The sequence below is a fragment of the Myzus persicae genome, unplaced genomic scaffold (assembly GCF_001856785.1).
Source record: "Myzus persicae strain clone G006 unplaced genomic scaffold, MPER_G0061.0, whole genome shotgun sequence".
Classification (NCBI taxonomy): domain Eukaryota; kingdom Metazoa; phylum Arthropoda; class Insecta; order Hemiptera; family Aphididae; genus Myzus; species Myzus persicae.
In genome coordinates this window covers 13,256-38,056 of record NW_019104420.1, presented here as the reverse complement: position 1 = coordinate 38,056, position 24,801 = coordinate 13,256, and the positions used below count along the sequence as shown (strand labels likewise).

At 30.2% G+C, this 24,801-nt stretch overlaps 2 protein-coding genes across 2 annotated transcripts; both read left to right on the top strand.

The window, feature by feature from the left end:
- Nucleotides 1-472: 472 nt before the first annotated feature.
- Nucleotides 473-856, top strand: LOC111042038 (putative uncharacterized protein FLJ37770). Its single transcript, XM_022326528.1, has one exon. The coding sequence runs from the start codon at nt 473-475 to the stop codon at nt 854-856; it is 384 nt and encodes a 127-aa protein (XP_022182220.1).
- A 16,020-nt stretch (nt 857-16,876) lies between these two features.
- LOC111042037 (zinc finger MYM-type protein 1-like) lies at nt 16,877-19,426 on the top strand. The gene is made up of 4 exons (XM_022326527.1): nt 16,877-17,008; nt 17,442-17,552; nt 17,742-17,847; nt 17,907-19,426. The coding sequence occupies exons 1-4, from the start codon at nt 16,877-16,879 to the stop codon at nt 19,424-19,426; spliced, it is 1,869 nt and encodes a 622-aa protein (XP_022182219.1).
- The last annotated feature ends 5,375 nt before the right edge of the window (nt 19,427-24,801 follow it).

Here is a 24,801-nt window from a genome sequence, read left to right as displayed (position 1 = left end):
CCCTCAACCGTCCATTTACAGTGGTTGGGGACATTCCCGAAAACGGATTGGGCTAGGGTGGACAAGATCCTGCGGCCGGAAATCAAGGCGACACTGTACCTACCGCAGGAGGCGTCGGGGGAGTACCTATACGGATCCACCAAGCGACGCTGCTGCGAAATCCGGCTCCTCGCCGAGGACTCCGACATCGCCGCTGTAAATAGTGGGTTCAAGCTAGTGTCTTATCAGTTACATCTAATACGTTTTCCCACAATGTTTATAAATAAGTCTGTGGCCAGGATACCAGCGGCTGTAATATATTGTACGAGGCGTGTCCAGAAAGTAAGTGTACTGAGGCTCTCACGGCCATAGGTAATATTTTTTTACTATGTTGGCTACACTGCCGTATAGCGTTACTCCTAACCTTTAAAACAAGACCAGAACGAGTTCAGTACGTTGTAAACTGTAGTCTCACGAATTTTTCTTGTTAAACATGTCGATCGAGTCTGCCGCCAAGTGCGAAATCCGCGCCGTTATCCGTTACCTTGTTGCGAAGGAAAAATCTCCACATGAGATTTTTAATGAGGTACGAACCGTTTATGGTGAAGGCCATATGAATCGTACCAGTGTATACAAGTGGTGTAGGGAGTTTAAAAACGGCCGTACGAATGTACATGACGGTCTGAGGAGTGGGAGACCGTCGATTTTGACTGACGACATTGTGAAAAAAGTCGAGAATGCGGTTCGTGACGATCGCAGATTGACTCTGGATGAACTTTCTGCAATGTTTCCGCAACTGTCAAGGTCTCTGCTCCACGAAACAATCACAGAAACACTTGGATTTCATAAACTGTGCGCAAGATGGGTTCCAAAATAGCTTACTGAACAACACATGTTGAATCGAGTGCAAGCCTCTAGAGAGTTTTTGGAACGCTATGCACTGGACGGTGATAATTTTCTCAAGTCTATTGTTACTGGAGATGAAACTTGGGTTGCACACTATACACCTGAAACTAAGAGACAGTCCGAACAGTGGCGTCACACCACTTCACCCTCAACCAAAAAGTTCAAAACCACCATTTCAGCCAAAAAAATCATGGCATCAGTGTTTTGGGACCACAAAGGCATCATTTTGATTGAATATTTACCTCAGGGGGAGACCATCAACGCAGCAAGATATTGTGAGACCCTAAAAAAATTGAGGAGAGCTATTCAAAATAAAAGGAGGGGTCTGTTAACGAGCGGAGTCTGCCTGCTGCACGACAACGCCAGACCCCACACGGCCAATGTCACGAAGCAATTGTTGGACTCATTTGGATGGGATGTTTTGAACCACCCCCCGTATTCCCCCGACCTGGCGCCTTCAGATTACCATTTGTTCACTTCCCTGAAGAAGCACATGGGTGGAAAAAAATTTTCAGCTGACGAGGAAGTGAAGGGGGCGGTCGACAAGTGGACAAAGGAGATGGCGGCAGAGTTCTACGAGGCAGGCATAAAAAAATTAATCTGCCGTCTCACAACCTGCATTGAAAGAAATGGTGACTATGTAGAAAAATAGCCCACAAATATATTAATGTAACCACGTTATTTTTTTTTTTTAATAAATTTTTTTGAAACCTACAAAAATTCAGTACACTTACTTTCTGGACACGCCTCGTATAATAGATATTATTATATTAATGTCTAATTACAGTGTAGTTCATTCATAATACCTTTAGTATAACTGTATAAGCAACTGTTTTCATTATGGAAATCGTCAAACCCATAAGGTTTGTAAATTAAAAAAAAAAATTATTTATCAAATTGGTTTATAGAATACAGTAAGTTCTCGTTACAACGAACTCCAAGTGACCGAATTTTTTTTTTCGTTATAACGGAAATTTCGTTGTAACGAAACTTTGAAAATTCGAATAAAAACAAACTCAAAAACATTATGTACATACATATTAGGGTGGTCCTTATTTTTTGAATTCAAAAATTTGATGAGGAGTACCCCAAATTTTGTTCTATATATTAAAAAAATAATAATGATAAAGTTTGAGCGTGATAAGTCCACCCCTTCCCGTGCCTCAAAGGGGTTGAAGTTTTAGAAATTGGGGATGAATTACCATTTTTTTCGTTTACTCTCTTAAATATTGATGTTACGCAAAAAACTTAAAGCACTAATATTGTAGCTATATATATTTACTAAATAAAAGTTTCTTATATATATGTTGTGAGGTTGATGGTTTCTCGTTAATTTAAAAAAAACTACTACCTTATGATGTCGGATCTTGAGTATACATTGGAAAATGTTGTATAAGACGTATAGTCATATGCGCTGCTACATCAATCACAAATTGAACTTAAATCCACTTCATTGACAGGGACGATTCGCCTTATTTTTTTTTTTTTTGTAAATAAATAATTTTAATTTTGTTTTTACGATATATCAATATTTTTGGTGACGGTACATCGATATTTGCTCTCCGATAGTATATTATTTACACTATTAGCTGTGTATTTTTAGACTACGAAACCACAAACACATTAAATATTTGACTATAATACTTATCGCATTTTTATCTACATTCTACATGCTATATATTTTTTTTTTTTTGCACATGTTTCATAATAAACTCAATAAGTTGTCAGTTAATCTGTCGGTTTGTTTAGACGTTCAGTGATTGAAATATTGTGTTATAAGATAGTGCGACTTTTCTACACAGTGTTATACGTTTTTTTTAGTTTTTACGTTTGATTTAAAAATGTCACGTCAAAGTATTTTCATTATAGGTAATTTGGTCAACCAAATTACTGGAAATAAATTACCTTCCAATGGAGACTGCCTTCGGGTATTATTTTATAATATGCGCGTTGTAAATTTAAATTTAAATGATAGTTCGGTCCTTGTTGCTGATGAATGTTTATTGTTTTGGAAAAAGGCAAGAATACCTACTCAATATCATTGTGATATAGTTCGTAAAATAAAAAAATCTATATGAAAGTTGGCGACGTTTAGATAAAAATAAAACAAGAAATTCTGCAACACAGCAGTACAATGAAAAAAAATTTCAAAACTCGTTGAATAATTTGTTTGATATTGCCCACAAAGATGCATTAAATATAATTAAAATTGAAGAAGACAGGCAGTTTTTAAATTTACAAAGACAAGAAGGTCGTGTTGGGTATATGGCAGGTGTGGACAAAAAATTATGTGCAGTTGAAGAACGAAGATCTGAACGAGAGCAAAGGAGAGAATTGCTTAAGCAAACAAATATCGATTATGGAACCGGGTAAATTAATTTCGTCATTAAAAAAAAAAAAAAATAGTTTATCTAATGATAATAACTAATAAGTCATCATCATTTTTATTATGAATAACATTAATTTACCTAATATACAATATAAAATTGACTATATCTATTATTTTATTTGTATTATTATTTTTTTCTTAGCCCATCCAACAGTGTTGATGTTGAGGAAAATATAACAAGCGATGATGAACGTGATATGCATAACTCTGAAGATTCCGACACTTGTGAAAGTATAACAATTATGCCTGTGAAAAATAAACGTGGTAGGAAAGAAATTATGACAAGTCGTTTAGCATCAGCTTTAGACAAATGTAAGGTTAGTGACAGGGATGCAGTTCACTTATTAATAGCATGTGCCGAGGTATTTAAAGTAGATGTAAAAGACTATGCAATAAATCGCTCTTCAATTAAAAGATCTCGTGAAAGTTTTCGTTACCAAATATCTTCCGAAATTAAAACAGCATTCCATCAATTAAATTTAAATTCTGTAGTTGTTCACTGGGATTCAAAAATACTTCCTAATTTGACTGGAACAGAAAATATAGACAGATTACCAGTTATTATAACAGCACCAAATGTAGAACAACTTCTTGGAGTACCACATTTGTCATCTGGTACTGGAAAGGAAATTTCTTCTGCAGTGTATGACACATTAAAAGATTGGCATTTGTTGGAAAAAGTGCAAGCGTTTGTTTTTGATACAACAGCATCCAACAGCGGCAGATTAAATGGATCATGTGTGCTATTAGAACAAATGTTAAACAGGCCAATACTGTTTTTAGCTTGTCGGCATCACATATTTGAAATTATTTTGCAATCAGTTTTCTCATACTCAAAACTTACAATAATGTCCGGTCCCGAAATTCCTATTTTTAAGCGTTTTAAAAATAACTGGAATCAAATAGATCAAACTAAATTTAATACTTGGGTAAGTGATAATGAGGTCAAACAAATATTGCATAAAATAACCGATGATGTTATAGTATTTTGTAAAGATGCTTTAAACCAAAATCTACCAAGGGATGATTATAAAGAATTTTTGGAATTGGTAATAATTTTTTTGGGTGGGATACCACCTAAAGGTATTAATTTTAAACGTCCAGGAGGATATCATCTAGCTAGATGGATGTGTAAGGGTATATATTGTTTGAAAATATATATATTTCAAGAACAATTTAAAATGACAAAAGCTGAAATTTCTTCATTAAAAACTATATGTTGTTTTATTGTAAAATGCTATGTAGAGTTTTGGTTTAGGTCACCTAATGCCATTGAAGCACCTTATAACGATGTACTTTTTTTAAGAAAACTTGAAGACTATAAATCCGATGATAAACAAGTGGCTGAGCTCGCTATGAAAAAATTTATTAATCATTTATGGTATCTTGGAGAAGAAACCGCTTGTTTTTCGTTATTTGATGACAGGATTGATAATCATGTAAAAAAATAAATGGCTAAAAAACTATTAGAATATGACGAGTTTGAGGACGACGAATTTAACACGGAAATACAAAAAAAATATGTATTAAAAATTGGCGATGTCTCACAATTTCTAAAACAAGACTTACCACTTGAATTATTGACGCCTAAATCGAAAAATATATTCCGAAGGTTCCAACTAAGCACGGAGTTTTTATATCAAAATCCGGAAAATTGGCCAAACATCGAAAGTTATACAAAGGCCAAGAATATTTTACACCATTTGAGAGTCATAAATGATGCAGCCGAACGTGGAGTCAAATTGATGGAAGATTTTAATACAAAATTTACAAAAAATGAAAACCAAAAGCAGTATGTATTGAAGGTAAGTTAAATGTTAATTATTAACCAAGATAACTAGTGTCAACTAATTTTTTTTTTAGGTAGTACAAGAATACCGTAAAAAATATCCAAGCCATAGCAAAGATATGTTGACGAAAGATGCAACAAAATAGGCAGTTAATATATTTCTCTCTCTTTTTTTTAATGTAAAATGTTTAAAATTAATTAATAATAACAGTAAGTATAGAAATGTTATTTTTCTATTTTATTTAAAAAATGTTTATATTTGAAATATTGTCAAGAAACTTTTTTAATACACCATAGTATGTTCTATAACAAAATTTGCGTACGATTTTTGGGTAACTTTAAAATTTAAGAGATTAGAGGTCAAAAATTACAAACATAACATTTCCTAAAACGGTAACCAGTTTTTTTTAAATTAACGAGAAACCATCAACCTCACAACATATTTATAAGAAACTTTTATTTAGTAAATATATATAGCTACAATATTAGTGCTTTAAGTTTTTTGCGTAACATCAATATTTAAGAGAGTAAACGAAAAAAATGGTAATTCATCCCCAATTACTAAAACTTCAACCCCTTTGAGGCACGGGAAGGGGTGGACTTATCACGCTCAAACTTTATCATTATTATTTTTTTAATATATAGAACAAGATTTGGGGTACTCGTCATCAGATTTAAAAAAAAAAAAATTGACCTCTATAGCTAAGGACCACCCTAATACATATGTATAATTCAAATACAAATATGTATGTAATAAATAAATAATTCAAATGTAAATTTTTTTGCGGAAAAAATTAATAACTTTATTACGTATAAATAATTGAAAATTTTAACAAATGTAAATAATTTGCGAAAAAATAAATAACTTTATTATAGATAATCAACAATTTTCTTTTGAACAAGGTTTGCTATTTTAATAGAAAGTAAATAATTTTGTAGTTGGTGAATGTTTGTAAAGATGAAGTCTGGTACATCACTCTGTGATGTAATGAATGTTCGCATTACTTCCAAACTTGATAAGGCTTCTGATGAAGTGACATTGCGCACATCATTTCCCATCACAGCTTCTTCGTCTTCGTCTCCACTACTTTCATCGGTGGCCTCATCTTTGCTGTCTTTAATGGATTGAACGATGTCTACGTCGGTTAGTTCATAACATGTTGAAACGTTGTCATCTGCACCGAGATAATCTTCTAAATTCACGTCGTCAGGAAGCGACGTTTTCTTTTTTGCAGTGATCCAAATTTGTTCTAACTCAGATTGATGGATATCGTGCGTATCATCATATTCAGCCACTTCTGAAACAGAATTGGCGTCTTTGGTTGTGGTTGCATGTTTCCAACAGTTAGTTATTGTTGATTGACTGATATCATCCCAAGCTCCGCATATCCATTCGATAGCTTCCTTCACATTGCATTTTCTTTGGACATTTTTCTCCAAATCGCATAAAATTTGACGTAACAAAAAGGTTCTGATTTTACAGCTCTGATGATACCTTGGTCAAGAGGTTGAAGTACAGCTGTGCAGTTAGGTGGGAAATATTCCACACGAATGTTATCCAATTTTGGTGGTGCATTATGTGGAGTGCAGTTGTCGATAAGAAGAAGAATTTTCCTCTTCTTCTTTTTCATTTCTGTATCAAAATCTATCAACCAATCATTAAAAATGATTTGGGTCATCCATGCTTTCTTATTACATTTATAGATGCATGGCAATGATTTACAGTTTTTAAAACAACGAAGTTTTGCAGATTTGCCAATGATGAGGATTTTTCGTTTCTCCGTTCCCTATTTGTTACAACAGAACAGAGCGGTGATGCGTTGTTTGGAAGCTTTACTCCCTACACACTTGTCTCCTTTCTGGGCTAATGTCCTTTTTGGTTCAAGCTGAAAAAACACTCCAGCCTCATCCGCATTAAAGACATCGTCCGGGTTGTATTTCTTGATGTGTGCAGCAACTTCTCCATTTCGCCATTCGTTAACAAAATTCATTGGCACGTCACTCGCCTCTCCAGAAATGCATTTGGACAACACACCATACCGCTCACGAAAACGATTTAACCATCCGACGCTTGCTTGGAAATTCTCAACTTCGAGCATTTTAGCAAATTCTAAGGCTTTTTCTCGAATTAAAAGGCCGGTCAGAGGAACGTTTCTGGAACGAACATCTTGAAACCATTTGTAAACCGCCGTATCAACGTCTTTAAATTGTTCCTTACGCATCCTTTTCCTGCTCGGGTCAAAAACAGAAGTCTGCAGTTGTTTCAAGATGCTTTCTCGGTCCTTCAAAATGATTGACAATGTTGATGGAGATATGCCATACTTTTTTGCCACTTTGCCTTTCTTCAATCCTTTGTCTACTTCAGAAATTATGTTTTTCTTCTCTTCCAACGAAAATTGCTTTCTTTTCACAGTAGAACTTATCACGTACGTACATAAATAAGTAGCATAAAATACGGAAAAATAAAAATTACCAACGTGAGAGCTTTATGAAGGTTTACACCCGACTGATTGTGTAGCGTTATCGATTGACGCGGAATAACACGGTCACACATAATGACAATTTAATGGCTTGATAATATCGTAAAATCGTATGCTTGTTATCATTAGATTAAATAAATTAAAAAGGGAAAATACATATATTTTAACCTGTACGCTGTACAAATAGTTCTTTGTATCGGTATTTTTAAAATTCAATCATTTCGTTATATTGAGATTAGTTTAACATTGTTTTAATAGCTTTTCGGAAGGGGACTTCAATGACTTTCGTTATAACGGGATTTTTCGTTGTATCGGTATTCGTTATAACGGGAACTTACTGTAAATGCATTTCCATACGCGTATACCCGCGTATACGCCCCACTACACCACTGTCGATAACAAGATTGAAATCCTGAATATTTTGTAGGACCACTTCCATCAACAGCATAAAATATAAGCATAATATACAGCATATAATAGTTGCATTTGTGAAATATTGAACTTTTTATATTGTTAGTATTTTACTGAGATTATTTTGTTGAAATCAATTTTGTGATCTTTTTATGATAGATTGAATTAGAAATAGTTTTGAGACTTTTTTTTATTCATTTTGTAATTTTTTTGGATTTTATTTACCTTATATTGTTAATTTTATTTAATTGACCTTTTTGCACATTGTTATCTAAAAATTTGTTTATGAGAACTTAACTTTAAGTAATAAAGTATAACTTTAATTACAAGTAAAAATCTAATTTAATGTTATTAATTATTAGTAGGTACATTACTACATTATGATAAATTTGAAATGTTCGAAATTGTTTGATTAACCATGTTAATAGAATAAAATATTTAATCTAATTTAATGTTATTAATTATTAGTAGGTACATTACTACATTATGATAAATTTGAAATGTTCGAAATTGTTTGATTAACCATGTTAATAGAATAAAATATTTTATATTATATTTTTTTACTAGAATACAGACTATGAAGTGGTTAATGTTTCAGCCTGCAATACAACAACTATTTTTGATGTAAAGATGGGTTATTTATTTAATATTTTTCTGCAGGATGATCATTACAATTTGGAAGAAATAACTGAAAAAGAACCAGTTCAAAGAAAAAGATCGTACTCTACCACTCCTAATTTAAATAGGAAGAAATCAACCAATTTTAGTAAGCTCAATAATGCACAAATAGAATAATTATAATTAACTATACTAAATGTTATTCAAGAGGCCAGCAGCAGTCAACATGTAAAAAAACACAGGAGAAAATGGTTGAACTACAAGAGCAGGAAATTGAACTCCGTCACCAAAAGATTCGAATTAAATGGCAAGAGTTACAATTGTGGCAGGAAGAATACAAATAAAAAAAAAAAAAGCTGACAATATCACTAGTATTGCAGATACATTAAACATTATAGCACAGCATTTCAGATAAGTCAAAGACTGAGAAAGTGATACAGTATAATTTTGTTACTTTTAATAATTAATAACATTAAAATATTTATTACTAATATTAAATGTTTATTGATTTTTGGTCGAAGTCTGACAAAAACATTGCTGTTAAAATACATTTACAGTTTTATACATTTTAATACATGAAGTTTTTATTTTTGTGTCATATATTGCCAATAGGTCAGTACCTAATATCATCTCAAAAATAACATATCTTTAATACAATAATATTTCAATGTATAAATAGGAATTTTGTCGTAACTCTCTTAGAACGCCATAATTTTACAAAGATGTAATGAATCAAACATAACTAACTTTGTTATTAATGTAATATCACATTATAATAACATAATATAAGATGTTGCAGTTTAGTATATTTAATAAATAGAATCGTTTGAGCTAAGAATGTCAACTTTCTTGACCTAACTATTGCATTGTTTATCAAAACCTACATAGGTGTGCGCAGACTTCAATTTCTGGTGGAGCCTGGAAACAATTAGTGCCCCACTACTTGGACTAACTTACACTATTACTGCTCAAAATGTTGTCCTCAGACACAAAAAAATAAATAAATAATTAATAAATATCCATTCAGAATTCAAAATATTTTAAATGGCTATTAAACGTTATATACAATTAAGATTATTATAATACCCAGAGCCGTGCAAAGGGGGGGGGGGGGCAATTAGGGCAAGTGCCCCAGGGCGGCAAAAGTAGCAATATTTTATAGGGCGGCAAAAAAGTAGGTACTTTTCCATTAGTTTATACTCCAAATTCGCCAGGGTCACAAAAATTGAAATATCTACTATCTATTTTAAGATAAAATATTTTATCTACGAAAAATGTTGTAAATTGTAATTTATGATTATGGACTGGTGTGTGTGCCTACACTGGCTGGTTGACCTATGAGTGGCGGCAGGGGCGGGTGACTGAACGGGTAATTAGCAAGCTATTTTTAACCATTTTTCGGAAAATTTATTGTTATTGAATAATCGACATGATAATAACTTGATATACTAATATAAATATTTTTATTAATAATAATATGATGGTAAATCGTAAACGGTCTCGCACTGTCATAGTGTCACGCACTATTCAGTATTTCATCATACGACGGAAAGTGACAATTGTACGTACAACGAACTACGAAGGCTTAAGAGTTTATTACAATTTTTACATAGTTTATTTACATTGAGTTATTTTATTATATTCAAGTGGATTATCGTTTTATTTTTTAAAATGGCTGATGCAAATAAGCGTAAACGTTTAAGTGGTTTTCAGTACAGAAAAATGTCGAAAGCAAAAAAAGAAAGAGAAGAAAATTTAGTCAGAAAAACTACAAAATTAGATACTTATTTTAAAATAAAGGTAAGTGTAAATTTTAAAATTTTCATTTAAATCTTATTTCATTACTTTAGGGAATAGTGTTTGTGGTTTTAGGAGGGCTGAATCTCTTTTGATGCTTTTATATTAGTTTAGAATAATACCACGGTTATCTACACAGGTTGGAGCTCACGCCTATGCTACCCGTGTATTGGCTATGTCGTGGTGGCGACCATACGCAACTAATAGCGCTAGGTGTACTTGGCCCTATTTTAACATATAGAAGATAGTATTTATAGTTGTTTTTAACTTATATTTCGGAATTAAACATTTTTACGAACAAATTGTACATAACTAAAATTATAAATCAAAATAATTTTTATTAGATTACATTATTATCAATTTATTATCTCTATTCAGTATCCAAGTAATTCAACTCTTGAGACGTAAACTTGTAAACATCGAACAATAAAAAACCGCGAACGGCCAAGTAGATGATAACTGCTGTTGTCTGTACGTCATGAACATTGTATTTTTTTTCGTGATCTATTATTTAATATTAATGTTATTTAATTTTAATTTTTAATATTTCATTTGACAATGGTTAAATGTATAATCGTTGGTTGTACATCTGGGTACAAAAGTAACATTGAAAAAGTGCACCAATTTGGTGCTCCTAAAGATTCTAAGTTACGAAGTGAATGGCAAAGGTGTATTCCTAGAAAAGATTTTATACTTAAAGATAATTCATATGTATGTGAAAAACATTTCAAGGAAGAAGATATCATAAAGTATTGGGAATCTGGTTCAGTAAAGGTATTTATATGATAATATATTTTTTTTTTTTTTTGTAAATTAATTTAATTTTGTAGGTACCATATACTAAGTGGAAGCTTAAAGAGGGAACCATACCTTCAATTTTCCCGGGTCCTTCATATTTATCTAATCTAAAAAAACATCGGAAGTTGCCTGCTGTTCGTCATGCAATTACACCAATAAGTAAATTTAGTAATGAAAATTCTGAAGATTGCATTAATAATTGTTCAATAAAACAAGAATCTTATCTTATAGAAGGTAAAATTTTAACAATAATATTATGTATATATTCATATATGAAATATACTTACAAACTACCTAAATTTAAATAATTTAATGAATAATAATAATGATAGTTTATTGCAATCTCATTATATAATCAATTATGTTTGAAAGTGAATGAGTTGAATTCATTAATTTAAACATAATATGTAATATAAAAAACAGTAATAATATGACATGCATCAAACAGATATAGGTAAATTAAAATAGAATTGGAATACAAAAATAATTTACATTTGAGATACCTAGTACACTATACCTGCATAATTTTTAAATTCATTAAAATTAACAAAATGTGAGAGATTAAATGGATCATTGGAATTAACAAATAATACTCTATAGTTAATTTGATTGATTTTATATTTATGTTTTAGATAATTTGTATCATAAGTTAGCCAACTTCCAATGTAGTCCATGGGTGAAATTACCTATGACAGTAGAAAATACAGATATATGTTTTGTTATTTTTATTGCAAACTCTAATTCAGTACCCACTGTTGAAAGAAGTATACAAGTCAATAAACAAGGTCAAGTGTCTTATGCTGTCAATGGTAAACTTATTGATATAACAGAACAAGGTATTGAAGTTGCAAAAAACATTGAAGATTTTTCAAATAATATTAAAAAATTTGAATCAATAAGATTATGTTATGGTAGTCCTATAGCAAATATTTTTCCAAACTTTCCTAAAGACTTGTGCACTAAATCAACTAAAGGCTTTCTCCAGCACAGACAATGTCTCCTCACCATTCAAAATTGTTCAAAAGACACTTATTGTAGCAAATGTAAATTATTGAAAAATGTGTTGGCATGTAGAGAAAAAAGGAAAGCTATTGGTTCTAAAGAAATGTTAGAAGTTTCTCCGTCCAAAAAGCCTAGAATCATTGAAATGAGAAAAAAAGCATATGCATTGCAAAGAAAGGTAACAATTACTAAAAAAAAAATATGTGATTTGCAAGATGAGCTTAGTAAATCACATAAAGATATGGCTGAATATAATGAACAATTTATTAAAGACAAATTAAATGGAATTAATGAATCACAGAAAACTATGATCATGGAGTGTTTTGCTGCTAGTAGAGTTAAAAACTCAAAATCAAGACGGTATAGTGAAAATTGGCTCATGTTATGTCTTTTATTTAACATACGATCTCCTTCAGCATACAAGTACTTAAGAGCAAGTGCTCTACTTCCACTGCCTCATCCAAAAACTGTGCGTAAGCATTTGTCATTAGTAAAGTCAACTTGTGGGTTTGACAAAGATTTTTTAAATCTTTTACAAAAAAAAAGTGAGGGAATGCTTGAAAGAAGTAAACATGGTGTATTGTTATTTGATGCAGTAAATTTACGGAAAAGTTTAGCTGTAAATTCATCAAATTTTACCTATTTGGGCCTAGAAGACTATGGTGGAGAAGTAGAAAATAAAAATTGTCACAAAGAATATGCTGACCATGCCCTAGTTTTTATGTGGCAATCTTTGGGATCAAATTTTAGTCAAACCATAGGTTGTTTTGCATCAAAAGGGGAAGTTAAAGGTATAGTTTTATCTAACTTATAAAATATATTTTGTAATTTATGTTTTATGATATTTTGTATTTTAGAATATAGAATTTCAGATTAATTAAATTATTATTATTATTGTTATTAGGTGTAATAATAGCACAGCTTGTTTTAAAAGCAATATCACTTATGGAGAATATTGGATTATATGTTGATGGGATAATATGTGATGGTGCTACTACAAACCGTCGTATGTGGACAGAGTTTGGAGTTGATGGGACAAAAGATAATTTAAAGAATTATTTCTAACACCCAATTGACCCAAGCCGCAAAGTCTATGTGTTATCTGATTTTGTACACTTATTTAAATGTGTCAGGAATCGGTTACATAATAATAAATATTTAAGGGTAACTTTTGTTTTTTATCTATTACTTTAAATATTAATTATGTTTTAGAGACCGAGATCATAGTGGTTCAAAAGATATTTTGGATGAATATTTGTTAGAGTTCTTGATTTAATTATTATTTTCCTTCTAAGTTGAAATAAATCATTATTATATAATTTTGTCTAATAGCTTCATCCTAATTCAAAACAAATTTCCTGGGACTACTTTAAAGAAGTTTACAAAGAAGATATAAAACACCCAGGAAATTTAAGAATGGTACCTAGGATAACACCACAGCACCTAGATTTGACTCCAATGGCAAAAATGCGAGTTCGCTTATGTACCCAGGTATTAACAAATGAAATTTATCAAAATATTGTATTTTAAATTATAAACAGTTATAATATTGTCAAATAATGTTTTATTTTTAAACTTGAATCATTATTATTTTAAGGTTTTTAGTATGAGTATGGCAAATGCAATACGTTTCTATGAGTCAAAAGGAAGTCTTATGCTCAAAAATGCTGGAGAAACTGCCAATTTTGTTGAATTTTGGAACAATTTGTTTGACAACTTTAATCGGAATTTACCATGGCAAGGTCTTAAATCTACTAACGATGAAGGGTTTCAAGTAATGCAATTATTAATTAATTTAAAAGCATTAAAATATAATTTTTAAATTTTAGTTACTAAATCAACTTTTGTACAATTTTTTTTTTTATAAATTTGAAGTATTTAATTGATTGAATTCTAACATTAGTTTATAGTGGAAATTAAAAAAGAAAATAGCGAAATTACAAATAATTGGTCTTATGCACGGTTATATGTCCGTAGTCTTATGAGTGTCTCCCAAAATAACAACTTAAATGTATCAAAATGATGTATGTTGATCATTTTAGGGATTTGTTAATGCATTGCACTATATCAACTGTTGGGAAGATCAAATGATTGATGGCAGTATTGGTCTAGAAGAGTTTTTAACCAAACAAACGGCTCAAGGACTTCGAGTGACGATTACTTCAACAATTGACCTGTCAAAATACTTATTAGAAACATGTGGTTATGATTATGTTCTTACTGGTAAAATGTGCCAAGACCCACTTGAAGTAATTATTATTTATAAAAAAAAATGATATAATATAAGTTAAAAATTACATATTTATAACACTTTATAGTATAACTTATTTTGTTACAGAAATTCTTTGGCATTATAAGACAATCATGTGGGCCAAACGATCACCCAACAACTCCAACTTTTCTCCATCTTTATAAAATTCTTTCGGTTTATTCTGTGCTTAAGCCTCCTAAACATGGCAACTGTACAATTACAACTATGGATGCTCCTAAAATTTCTATATCTGACTTAAAAGAAATTTTTCATAATAAATCTTTTCAGCGAACTGAAAAAATTAACAAACTCAAAGTAAAATTAGATCAATTAATTGAAGATGGCCTATGGGAACCCTGTGATGTGCTTCCTCAAGTTGACAACAGCATTGAAAATAGTACCAGAGATTGTTTAATCTACTATATTTGTGTGTATGTGACTAAACAAATTTTAAAAAAGCAAAAATGTAATGAGTGCATAAGTTATTTTAAAGAAGGCAACGCTGATCATCCCTGTGCAGAACTAGTAAATTTAAAAACAAATGGGAAGCTGATGTATCCAAATAAAGCTTTATTTGAATTTTTAAACATGGTTGAACATTCTTTTGCAAAACACTGTAATGATTTTTATGTATTTGAAAATGTAATCAATGATATAACTCAAAATAATTTGAATTTTAAATTCAGCTGTTCTTTTCATAAAGTTGAAGTTGCTTCTGAAGTTATAGTGTATTACTTACAGATGAGAATGCGCCAGCATACATACCAAGAAAATCTCAAATTCCAAAAAGTTGCAAGAGAAAAGAAAAAAATTGCTAAATTATACAATTCATAGTTTGCTAAATGTTATAATTACAATTCATAGTTTTCCAAATGTTATTATTACAATTCATAATTTTCTAAATGTTATTATTACAGTTCATAATTTTCTTAATGTTATTATTACAATTCATAATCTTTATAAATATTATTATATACAATTAAAGTGCAAAGTGAATGCTAAATATGCTTATTTGTATGCTTATTTCTCTGCTTATTAATTGTATGCTTATTTAACAAAATATTAATAACTATGAATTTATTTAACAAACTTATTTTATTTTCCAGGCTACATGAATCTTCACTTTCATAGCTTGACTCAACTAGGTACTTGTGGTTTCAACTGAGATTTTGAGTATAATTTTTAATATTACATTTACATTTATTAGGTGGATATTGAAGTGTTTTTTTTTTTTTTGGTATAGAGTATTTATATTATTTCTGGCGATTAAAATATTTATGTGATTATCATCTAACACAATATATTGATAATTTTAATTACTAAATGTATGTATATATGAATGCTTTTGAGTTAAAATGGTAAAAATTATTTTTAATTACCTAATATTCAAAACTCAAAAGTAATTATAATGAACCCTTTCCCTAATTACATTCCAATGAACAAACAATATTACTTATGTACAGTTTTATGGAGGAAAAGTTAAAAAACAAACGTGTTAAATGATATAATTAGAAATTGTATGTATGAAAAGTAAAATATATATATATAATTTATTATACATTATAATATATTATAGGTAATATTAATATTAAGTATTATAATTTATAATAATATACCGCCATACCGGGCCAAGTACAGCTAGCGCTAATAGTTCCTATAGTCGCCACTTCGACAAGTGATAAGGCCGCGAGCTCCAACCTGTGTAGATAACCGTGAATAATACTAATAATAATAATAACAATTGTGCGAGGCCACAAGGGACTTAAAATATTTACTAGAACAATGTGGTTAATCTTGATTAAAATAAATGTTTGTTAATTGTTTGTTCATTAATATTTAATTTTAATTGATTTAGCCTAATGAAGTTCATAATAAGGTTGTAACAGATACTCCTACATTACAGGTAGATGAAAAAACAGAAGAGATTCATAATTATAAAATTAATGATGACATGAATGTGGACGGTAGTAATAGTTGTGATACTGTAAGTATCAAATAAAAGTTTAGGTATGATTTAATGTTTTTGATTTTTATATGTACCTACTTATTATTAATTTAGAATGAAACCAACAAATTACTACAAGTTCAAGTCAAAAACCAGATTAATGTGAGGTGTCCTATGTCTGTCGTAAATGTTGATGGTAAAAAGGAAGTAAGTCAAAACAATAATATAATTTATGTCAAGAAATTAGTAACTGTCAAAGTGCCTTTACTGAAAGGTTTCTTTAATCTGTGTTTCACTCAAGCCATTATTCTTTCATTATTTTTATTCATTGTTCTATTCTGTAACAAATTGTAAATTATATAAATAAAAACAAAAACAAAAAAAATATATATCAATAAATAAAAGAATATGGGCTTATATAATTTTATCAAAAGTATAACGCCAAAAAAAAAAGAAAAAATTGCTATTTATAATTTTAATTTTAATTCATAATTAATTTTAGAATGAAATCATGTCAAATCAAGTCAAAGATCAAATTTATGTAAGGACTGTGTCTACTAGTATAGATTTTGATAAAAAAGAAGCTAGTCAAAACTGTAAAATAAAGAATATAGAAACCAACAATGTTGACACACTTGAAACTGTAAGTATAAAACAAATTATTACCAACAAATTTGACATATCTAATTAATTTTAATAATTTTATTATAATATATTATGTATTTAACCGCTCTAACACACTTGCAGTTGATGACTTTCTGTTGAACTGAATGGTCTGAATGTAAATTATAAAAATTTAAAATTATATACAATTATATTAAATATGATACCTATATTTGTAATTTTAATAATTGAAAGCATGTAACCTGATGATCATTACTGGTCAAAACTATTAATTAGTTGTGAGCTTTTTATAACATTTTAAATACTCTCAGCATAATTGTTAGCTATATTATATAATTTGTATTTTTTAATATAAAAGTATTAACCATTTTTTAAAAAATGTCCTTGTGTAAATTCTTAATATATTTAATACTAAAATTAAGCATTTACTTATAAATATTTTATAATTTTAGGTTAAATGTAATGTAAAAGATTCAAATGTTCAATATGATTGCTGGTTTAGTAATGATCCAGCCAAATGGGTTTTGAATGAATCAGAGTTTGATTATTATTCTAAAAATCAAGTAACGACAAATTTGGTGGACATCCAATTTAACAAAACTTTTCGAAGAATTGGTAAATATAATAGGAAATTGCCACGTGAAGCATTTTTCAGAAAATTACTAAATGGCGAATTCAAACATCGTTATTGGCTTTTATACTCTCACTCTCAAAATTCACTATTTTGTTTCTATTGATTACTTTTTGCTCAGAGGAAAACTAAATTTAGTCGTCCAGTATCTGGGTATATTAATTGGAAAAATTGTTTATTGGATGTTAATCACCATGAAAAATGTATTAAGCTTACTGAATCAGTCCGTAAATGGCATTCTAGCAGCTTGATAACCAATACTGTATAGACAATTCTCTTAAAATAGAAATTAATAAAGAAGAAGAGTATTGGACAAAATTACTTCATCGATTAATTGAAACAATATCATTTTTAGCTACAAGAGGTCTGGCATTTAGAGGAGACAATGAAACAATTGGTTCCAAATTTAATGGAAATTATCTTGGCTGTCTCGAACTCCTATCAAAGTTTGATCCATTTCTCGCTAATCACATTGATAAATACTCTAATAAAGGTCGTGGAAATGTATCTTATTTATCAAGTAGAATATTATGTGATGAATTTATTGATCTTATGAGTAAAACTGTGTTACAATGTATTGTTAAAGAAATAAAAATTGCCAAATATTTTTCAATAATTGTAGACTCAACGCCAGATGTTACAAAGGTAGATCAATTAACCGTGGCAGTACGGTACATTTGCAAAGATGGTTCACCTGTAGAGAGATTTATAGGGTTTCTTCCTTCAGTTGGTCACAAAGCAAAAGAAATGGAATTGGAACTAATGAAAATGTTTAAAAACTTGGACATTGATATGATAAATTGCAGAGGTCAGTCGTTTGATAACGCTAATAATATGTCGGGCATCTATAATGGCTTACAAGCACGGATTAAGCAAAAATCAAGTACAGCAGAATTTGTACCATGCTCAGCCCATTCTTTAAATTTAGTTGGGACATTTGTTGCAGAACTAACCAGCACGGGAAATACATTTTTTTTGAGAGCTCAAAACCTATATACTTTTTTTTCTGCGTCTACCTCGAGGTGGAATACTTTATCGAAAGAGTTAGATCAAATTCCTAATGCTCAACTTCTAAAAAACTTATGCCCTACTCGTTGGTCATCACGGCACTCTGTTTGTAAATCAATTAAAAATGGATATGTTGGAATTCTCGCTGCTTTAGAAATAATATATAATGATTTAAATCAACGAAATGCAGTTAAACATGAATCCAAATCAATTTACAATAAAATAAAATCATTAGATTTTGTCTTTCTTTTAGTTGTTTGGACGCCTCTTTTAGAAAGATTTGACAAAACTTCTAAAAGTCTTCAGTTAATTAATATTGATTTGTCGTGTGTAGTTTCTCTATATGATTCATTTGTATGTTATATTCAAGAGCAAAGAAACAATTTTGAAATATTTTTAAGTGAAGCGATAAAAATTAGTGGCATAAATAAATTTTCTTGGGAGGAAACTAGAACTAAACGCAGAAATATATTTTTTGATGAAGAGTCTAGTGGTGAAGTTATATTTTCTAATTCAGACAAAATGAAGAATGAAGCTTTTATTCCTATAATGGATGCATTGATTCTTCAACTAAATAAAAGAAAAGAAGCATATACAAAGCTATGTGACAAATTCGGATTTTTTTCTGATATGGAAATTATTGAAGCTAGTGAACTACGTAAAAAAGCATTAAAGCTTGTGGAGTATTATGTTAATGATTTAGAAGTAGAATTTGTTGAAGAAATCGTTCAATTTAAAAAATACATTATAAATTTTCCCAAAGAAACCAAAAACATGCAAGGAATGTTAAAACCTTAATAATAATCCATCATTAATCACAACTTTTCCTAATGTTGAAATTGCTTTAAAATTATTTATTTGTATGCCATGTTCTAATGCCAGTGGAGAAAGGTCCTTTTCTGTTTTGAAGAGAGTCAAAAACTATTTACGGTCATCATTATCAAATGAAAAAACATCAGCATTATCAATATTATGTATTGAAAATGAAATTGTCAAGAATATCAGTTGGACAAGTCTTGTTAAAAAATTCTCAAAACTTAAAGCTAGAAAAAAAACATTTGTATAAAGTTATTTATAAAATCGTTATTCAATATTATTATAAAAAAAAAATGTTGTTATTCATGTTTATATACATTTATTCTTACTACCTCCTAACCAAATTCATTGTTTATTAATTGAGTTGTTTTACTTGTTCATTTATTAATTATTATAAATATAAATAATTCAATGTGAAGTAACCGGATAATAATAACATTTTGAATAGTTTCGATTTTTTTGGTGCTTTAAGAAAATGTCTAATTCCCCCTCCCCTCTCTTACGACCACTTGAGATTAGGGGCGCCAAATTTAATTGCCCTAGGGCGCCACTGATGGTTAGCACGGTACTGATAATACCTATTATAGTAGGTACATAGTATATAGTTATTTTAATGATTTCATAAGAGAGACAATGATACATATTTAATGATATTAAATTATGATGTTTTTGTGGCATAATAATGTGAATATCATTGCAAAGATAACTATAATCTTAATTAAAAAAAACAAAAACATTTATTGGCTAAATTGTAAAAACCAGTTTAACTTAAACTTTTAAGTACCTATTTAGTGTTATTAGTAGTTTAAGTATTATGTTTTATATTACAATTATTATCATCCCTAATTATTGTTCATATAAGCAATTACTGCTCTCCGATTTTTATCTCTAACGTTATACATTGTATTTCCAAAATGAATAACATTATCGTCATAATTATCCACAAGAATTTCATCTACTGGTAAATAATCATCCATTTGAATACAGATATTGTGGAGTGTGTCACATGCATTTATAATCTTCCTGCAGACAGGGGGCTTGTAGTGTAGGTTTCTTTGTTTACATAAACATCTCCGTCTGCCTTTTAAAACTCCTATTGCACGTTCAACAGTTAAAACGAGCCTGATAATGGGCGTCATTAAACATTTGATAAACGTCATTGTTTGGGTTAGAAAATGGTGTCAATAACCACGGTTCAAGAGGATATCCAGAATCTCCCAGCAACCATTCTTTGGAATTCCGATATGTGTTATAAAGGTGCTGCCTAACTACACTCATTCTCCATACATGAGAATCGTGTGTTGATCCTGGGAATTTTGCATTCACGTTTAAAATACGGTACTCGTGGTCAACTATCTACAATACAATAGGTAATAAAATATGTTCCTTTTTTTATCTTATTAATAATATTTTGTTAAAACTTACAATTTGAGTATTTATGGAATGACATTTTTTCCCTGTTAACATAGGCAAATTCTGGGTAGTCTTCATTGTTGACCACTGGGGAAACATCCCAATATGTGTCAGGTGCGTTACCTTGGCCCCACCACTTTCTCTAAATATATAATAATTTATGTCAAATTATGTAATATCATTTGTAATCATTTGTAACCACCAAAAAAACATGTGTAACCAAACCAAAACCGCTCAAAACCAAGTATGTGTGTGGTGGGGCCAGGGAAACGTTGCTACAGCCCCACCACTACAGAAGTTCGACTTTCCGGTAACTCAGACCTAGTGGAAATTATGTAATGTCATTTGTCTCCACCAAAAATGGGTTGAAATAAAATATTCAGTTGGTACCTACTTTACTAATATTATAATACAATATGTATATTAATGAGCAGTGTCTTACGATATTTAATTTGAGTATTTTTATTCAAATACTTTCTATGTGTATAAAATACCATGATCAGAAGTTTTTGAATACATTTTACCAAGTACAATTTTACTGTAGAAATTGCATATTTGTACAGATACTTTTCGAAAAAAAAAATATCACAACAACCACATCTTATTTTATTTGACATAATAATCTGCTGCTCGTATAACTAATACTAATTTAGAAGAAACAGAGTTTTTGAAATATTTTCAGTTACAATATAATTATTGGCGTATGAGTATTATACCTAATTAAAACCTTAAATACTTTTTAATAGCAAAGAATTGTATTAGTGCTCATTGCGTATTGTAATTTTTTACAAAAAGCTGAAACGATTTCAAAAGAACCATACCAATATCCGAATCCATGATGAGTTACCTAAACTTTGTTCTTTACAATTGTTCTTCGGGAATAATGAAAGCGTATTATTTATATATTTTATATTTTTATCATAGTTTTTATATCATTATAATCAACGTTCCAATGTACCTATAAACATTTTTAAGTATCGTGTTTTTAAAGGTAAGTATACTATAAATATGAGTCATTACTTATTACACATTTTGTAATTTACATTTTAATAACATAGTTAATTATTATAGCTGTAAATATATTAGTTGAAAGACTCTGGACTGGAAGAAATATATTAAATAGATCGTTCAATCAAATGTAAGTACCTGCGTATAGTATTCGACTGGGAAAATTATTGTAGCATAACTTTAGGAGGTAGGTTAGACACCTTAGGGTTCAACCCCCCCCCCCCCTCGGAAAGTTCATAAATTTATTTCAAATAAAAATTTTTTATCAATAATAGTAATTATATATATTTTTTTTTTTTTGGATGTTTGTGTTGTTATCGGTTATAACCAAAAAGCGTGCCATAACAAATTATTTCACTCAAGTTACCGACGTTAGAGGTGCTAGCAGTGAAATTGTTACTCAAACTCATCCTGTTTCTGAGTTATCTAGTGCTCAAAACACCGATCGAAATCAAGTAAGTTATTGTTACTTAAATTAATTAAATATTGTAGTTATTTTTAATTTAACACATTTACCATTTTTTGGAGGATGTGTTGATACACCAATAAAATAGTTATAGGTATAATATAAAATTGTATAGATAAAACAATATGATTTTATTTAGCCATAAGCCTGTTAAACACTGTTAAAAATTTTGTGCACACTGCCAGTGTCTACTGCAACGCCTGAAAGAACTTTTTCCAGTTTGAAAAGAGTAAAGACCTATCTTAGAAATAGCATGAAAGAAGTATGTTTTAATAATATATATTTATTTTCATTTTATTAATTAAACACTACTCTAAATAGGATTGTTTAAATGGATGTTTTAGATTATATATATTTTAATTTGTGATATTTTGCATATTGTTTTCCTTATAATCTTTTACTGATAAAATTTGAGGTTGGCCAGGAATGGTAGGTACAACCTATCTACCTACTTATATAAATGAATAGTTCTCCATTAGTCTCGCTAAAACTCAAAAACGGCTCGACCGATTTGAATAATTTTTTTGTCCTGTTTGTAATTATCAAGACAAGGTTTGTATGAAATTATATTTTATTAAAACCCACCGGAAATATAGGAAATTTGGATGGAAAAACTGTAAGAGTTGCGCCATCAGTCCAGCAAAAAAAAAGTAAACTAAATAATAATATATTTTTGTTTATTCAGGTTGTTATTGTTTATGATTGAATATAAATTTTGACCTGTACCTATATTATGTTGGGTCAAAAATATATGACTTGGTAAACATTTTATTCACAAGTCTAATGTTTCGAATGATGTACATCATAAGAACAACATGTTATTGCGTTAATACAACATTGTAATTAGGTACGTACCCACCCCTTGTTTGTGCGTGAAACTGCTCCTATAATCACAAGCGTGTCTCGCATAATATATTAAATTCAAGAATAACGATGAAATGTTTAAGTTTGAACATCATATACCGAATATAAAATAAACGAATCGAATAAAATTTGAACCATATGGAGTTGGCACTTTTAACGATAATGAAATAATCGCCCCCTCCCCCCCCCCCATTTTGTTTTTGTGATAGGACTAAGGAAAAGTTAGGATTACTTCCATTAATAGATATTAGTGAACCTACTCAAGAAGAAACAAGCGGTAGTATAATTTATATTTTATATAATATTATAATTATAAAAATTAATATAGCTATTCTCTAGTTGTTTCCTTTAAAGTTTAAAGAAATATGAGGTATTGCTTTTTATTTTATTCTTTTTATTAAGCTTCAGGAATTGAGGTCATTAGCTGTAGGTTGGTACTGCAGGGTTTTGGGACTATAGAGAACGGTCAGTTTTGGAATACGTTTGTGTTAGGCAGTATTTCAAGTGAGCACCCTTAGGTTTCTGCCACGCCCTTGGGGGGGGGGGGCACCGTGACTGCCCAAAGAGAGGGGCCACTCGTGACCGAAGTTTGGTGGATGTGCATGTTGCATGTTGCAACGGACGCCCTAGAAGGCTAGGCCATTTCGTTCCCCTTATTTCTTATTACAAGATTCAATATAGGTATTGTTACAAGAAGCTGTTTTGTCATCGCTGTTTTGAGGTAAGCTATTTTGGTTTCGTTGTTATGTCTGTAATAAAATACCTGTATGAGTAAGAAAAATGAATTTAAAAAATTTAAAATTGGGGAACTCTGTCTGCTGTATTTCACTCGCCGAGTATACTGACTACCTTATCACTGCCTTCATTGGGTAGGTATGTATTCAACACATCCATTGGAATTCGATGACAATGATCATTGCATACAGAACTTGATTCTGAGCATACGTTTCTGTCACTAATATGGTCAGTCAGCCTGGATAATATAATGTTATTATATATTAGAGGTGGGTCGGTCGCGACTGATCGAATCAAAATGAACGAATCAATCAAGTGACCGAATCGCGACCGAATGATGTACCAAAACGTATTCGGTCTTTCGGTCAAATGACTCGTTTGACGGTTTTTAATGAAACTTTTCTTTCAGACGGAATCGGATCGGACAGAGTCGAATGGAATTTATTATTTAACACACTGTTAAGGATGTTGGTCACACTTACGAGTTACAACATATTTTACACTTACATAGCATATTTTTCAATTTTTGACCTATTTAACTATATATATTAGACAAACAGTATTATCAATTAAATGACAATAAACTGATAAGGCAATAAGCACTAAGCAGTATAGTAGTTTATGACTTGTGTGTCGATCTTGTGACTTAAAGAGGTTTATTCAATTTTCAAAACTGATTTTAATTGACTAGCAAGTGTACTAGGTTAGTAGGTTAGGTTCCTATAGATTATAGAGGTCTCAGAACAGTCAGAAGTCAGTATATTATTTGTAATAATAGGTAAATAACTTTATTAAATTAAAACTATTCAGTTTACTTTTTTAATTTTCAATAAAAAAAATTTAAATAACCTGTTGATAAAGTAACATTTTC